Source organism: Suncus etruscus, chromosome 9, assembly GCF_024139225.1.
Source record: "Suncus etruscus isolate mSunEtr1 chromosome 9, mSunEtr1.pri.cur, whole genome shotgun sequence".
NCBI classification, from domain to species: Eukaryota; Metazoa; Chordata; class Mammalia; order Eulipotyphla; family Soricidae; genus Suncus; species Suncus etruscus.
In genome coordinates, this window is record NC_064856.1 from 58,663,369 (window position 1) to 58,666,480 (window position 3,112).

The 3,112-nt window shown below is 45.6% G+C and overlaps 1 protein-coding gene across 1 annotated transcript; it reads right to left on the minus strand.

The window, feature by feature from the left end:
• Positions 1-1,639: 1,639 nt before the first annotated feature.
• Positions 1,640-2,182, minus strand: ASCL3 (achaete-scute family bHLH transcription factor 3). The gene has a single exon (XM_049781093.1). It carries the CDS (start codon positions 2,180-2,182, stop codon positions 1,640-1,642), a length of 543 nt encoding a protein of 180 aa, XP_049637050.1.
• Between the last annotated feature and the right edge of the window lie 930 nt (positions 2,183-3,112).

Here is a 3,112-nt window from a genome sequence, read left to right on the forward strand (position 1 = left end):
CAGAGTTGTTGTCAACTCCAGGTCATAAAACTCACCAGGCTGGGCATGTGGCTCAGTGGTGGAGTCCCTGATTACATGTGTGAAGTCTTAGATTTGATCTCTGACATAATAATAATAATAATAATTAAAAGTAAATAAATACAAAGGCTGGGGACATAGCTCAATGGAAGAGCTCATTCCTTGCATGAGTAAGGTTCTGGGTTCAATTTATTATATTGTACAACATATAAATAAAATAAAGTCCACCAACCTTCGACAAAACAAGGGCAGCACACTGTGATTACTTAGCATGTAATTGACAAGTGTATAAAAATCAGGCATTGAGTAGTATTTGGCCATACTTGACAGTATTTACTTTACTGTTGTGAGACTGAAAATATCTAAGAAGGGCAAGGTGAGAGGTACAGAGAATGCTGCATACTCCTGCTCCCCAAAAGTTCAGTTTTTTGTTGTTGTTGTTGTTGTTTTTTTTGGTTACACTTACCAGCACTGAAGGTTTGCTTCTGGTTCTGTGCTCAAGGAGCTTTCTAGCAGTACACCAGGCATCCTATGTAGTGCTGCGAATTAAACTGTGGTTGACTGCATGCAAGGAAAGTACCTTACATTCTGTACTATCTCTTCATCCCTTCAGGCCCCTAAAATTCTTTTTTTTGGGGGGGGGTTGTATTTGACTACCCAGTGGTAGTCAGGGTTTATTCCTGCCTCAACACTCAGGAATTACTCCTGACAGTGCTCAGGGAACCATATGGAATGCCAGATCAAACATGGGTCAGCAATTAGCAAGGTAAAAGCCCTACCAACAGTGTTATCACTCTGGTCCTCAGAACCCCTAAAGTTCTTGAAAGACATTACCAAAGTTCAAGAAGCATCTTCCCAATAATATAAAACTATGTTGTTGTTTTAAAAAAACTATGTTTTAACACATCTACAACCTAGGTTAAAAATATTCAGCATAGGGCCGGAGAGATAACATGGAGGTAAAGCATTTGCCTTGCATGCAGAAAGTAAGTGGTTCGAATCCCAGCATCCTATATGGTCCCCTGAGCCTGCTAGGAGCGACTTCTGAGCATAGAGCCAGAATTAACCCCTGAGCGCGGCCGGGTGTGATCCAAAAACAAACAAAACAAAACAAAACAAAAATTCAGCATAGGGGCCGGAGAGATGGAATGAAGGTAAGGCATTTGCCTTGCATGCAGAAGGACTGTGTTTCCAATCCCGGCATCCCATATGGTCCCCTTTGCCTGCCAGGGGCGATTTCTGAGTGTAGAGCCAGGAGTAACCCCTGAGCCCTGCCGGGTGTAACCTCCCCCCCGCCCCCCCCAAAAAAAAATTCAGCATAGGGCCAGAGCGGTGGTGCAGGCGGTTGGGCATTGCACGCGCTAACCTAAGACAGATTATGGTTCCATCCCCCTGGCGTCCCATATAATCCCCCAAGCCAGGGCGATTTCTGAGCGTATAGCCAGGAGTAACCCCTGAGCGTCACTGGGTGTGGCCCAAAAAACAATAACAAAAATATCCAGCATAAGATAGCATCGAGCTTCTACATGCTCAGACAAATATCACATTAAGTAAAACACCATTGAATGATGCTGTGGAGACACATTTTGTGGCGAAAATTTTTTTATTCATAAACACTGAATCAAATGATTCTAAAAATGGGGTCAGTGTGATGGCTGGAGCTGACAAAGCTGGAGGAAGATTTCCCAGGGTTGTTTTTGGTCTCAGCCTCTGCAGGGTACAGAAGAGACTGTAGGTAATTAATGTACTTGATGGCCGCTCTGAGGGTTTCCACTTTGCTGAGTCGTTTCTCCAGGTACTCCTCTGGCAGATGGTGTCGGAGCTGGGCATAGCCTTCGTTGACACACTTCACTCGCTGCCTCTCCCGCTCATTCCTTTTCCGGATAAAGGCTGGCCCATAGGAATAGTCACACCTTCTGTAACTTGGGTAAGAAATTGGGAAGGAGAAGGGACACTGGTCACCGTAAGTGTCCATGATGAGGGAATCACCGGGGAAGGGCAGCAAAGGCAGCTCTTCAGAATAGGGGGTTGGCACTGGGGCCTCAGGGTACAGGTGGAAAGTGACCATGGGGTCCAGATAGAAGGACCTGGTCAGAGGCAACTGGGTCGAATCAGAGAAGACAGACAGTTTGTCTGGCAGAGTAGAGTAGCTTCTATTGTCCATTTCCTCTGTAGCCTGGAAATAGAACCAAAGTTTATTAATTTGACAAAATCAAAAGAATGCAGCTGGGGCCGGAGAGATAGCATGGAGGTAAGGCGTTTGCCTCTCATGCAAAAGGTCATCGGTTCGAATCCCGGCGTCCCATATGGTCCCCCGTGCTCGCCAGGAGCGACTTCTGAGCATGGAGCCAGGAGTAACTCCTGAGCACTGCCGGGTGAGACCCAAAAACCAAAAAAAAAAAAAAAAAAAAAAGAATGCAGCTATCTCTGACTTTCTTAGGATAAGGGTGTGTTTGTTTGTTTGTTTGTTTGTTTGTTTTGGTGGGGGCTGTAGGAGAGCTCCCAAGCAGTGCTTTGACTTTCTTAGGATAAGGGTGTGTTTGTTTGTTTGTTTGTTTTGGTGGGGGCTGTAGGAGAGCTCCCAAGGAGTGCTCAGGGGGCCCAGAGTGCACTTGTAGTGGTCCTCAGATCTGCAATAGGAACCACCTATAAGGAATAACCCCTGAGAGCCACTGGGTGTGGACCGAAACAAACAAACAAAAAATCTACTGGCAATTGTATATGTTGTAAATTGTATTCAGGTCACATTTCCCCATAAAGATATGTGATTCCTTTAAAAATAAATCTACTTGGGACCAGAGAGATAACATGGAGGTAAGGCGTTTGCCCTTCATGCAGAAGGTCATTGGTTTGAATCCCAGGATCCCATATGGTCCCCCGTGCCTGCCAGAGGCAATTTCTGAGCATAGAGCCAGGAGTAACCCCTGAGCGCTGCCGGATGTGACCCAGAAACCAAAAAAAAAAAAAATCTACTTAAGGGAGATATGGGACACATGCTGGGAAAAGGAGTGGAGGGAGGAGGATAACCCTGGTGGTGGGAATGGCCCTGCTTCCTTGTCACTATGTACCTTAAATACTACCGTGAAAGATTTGT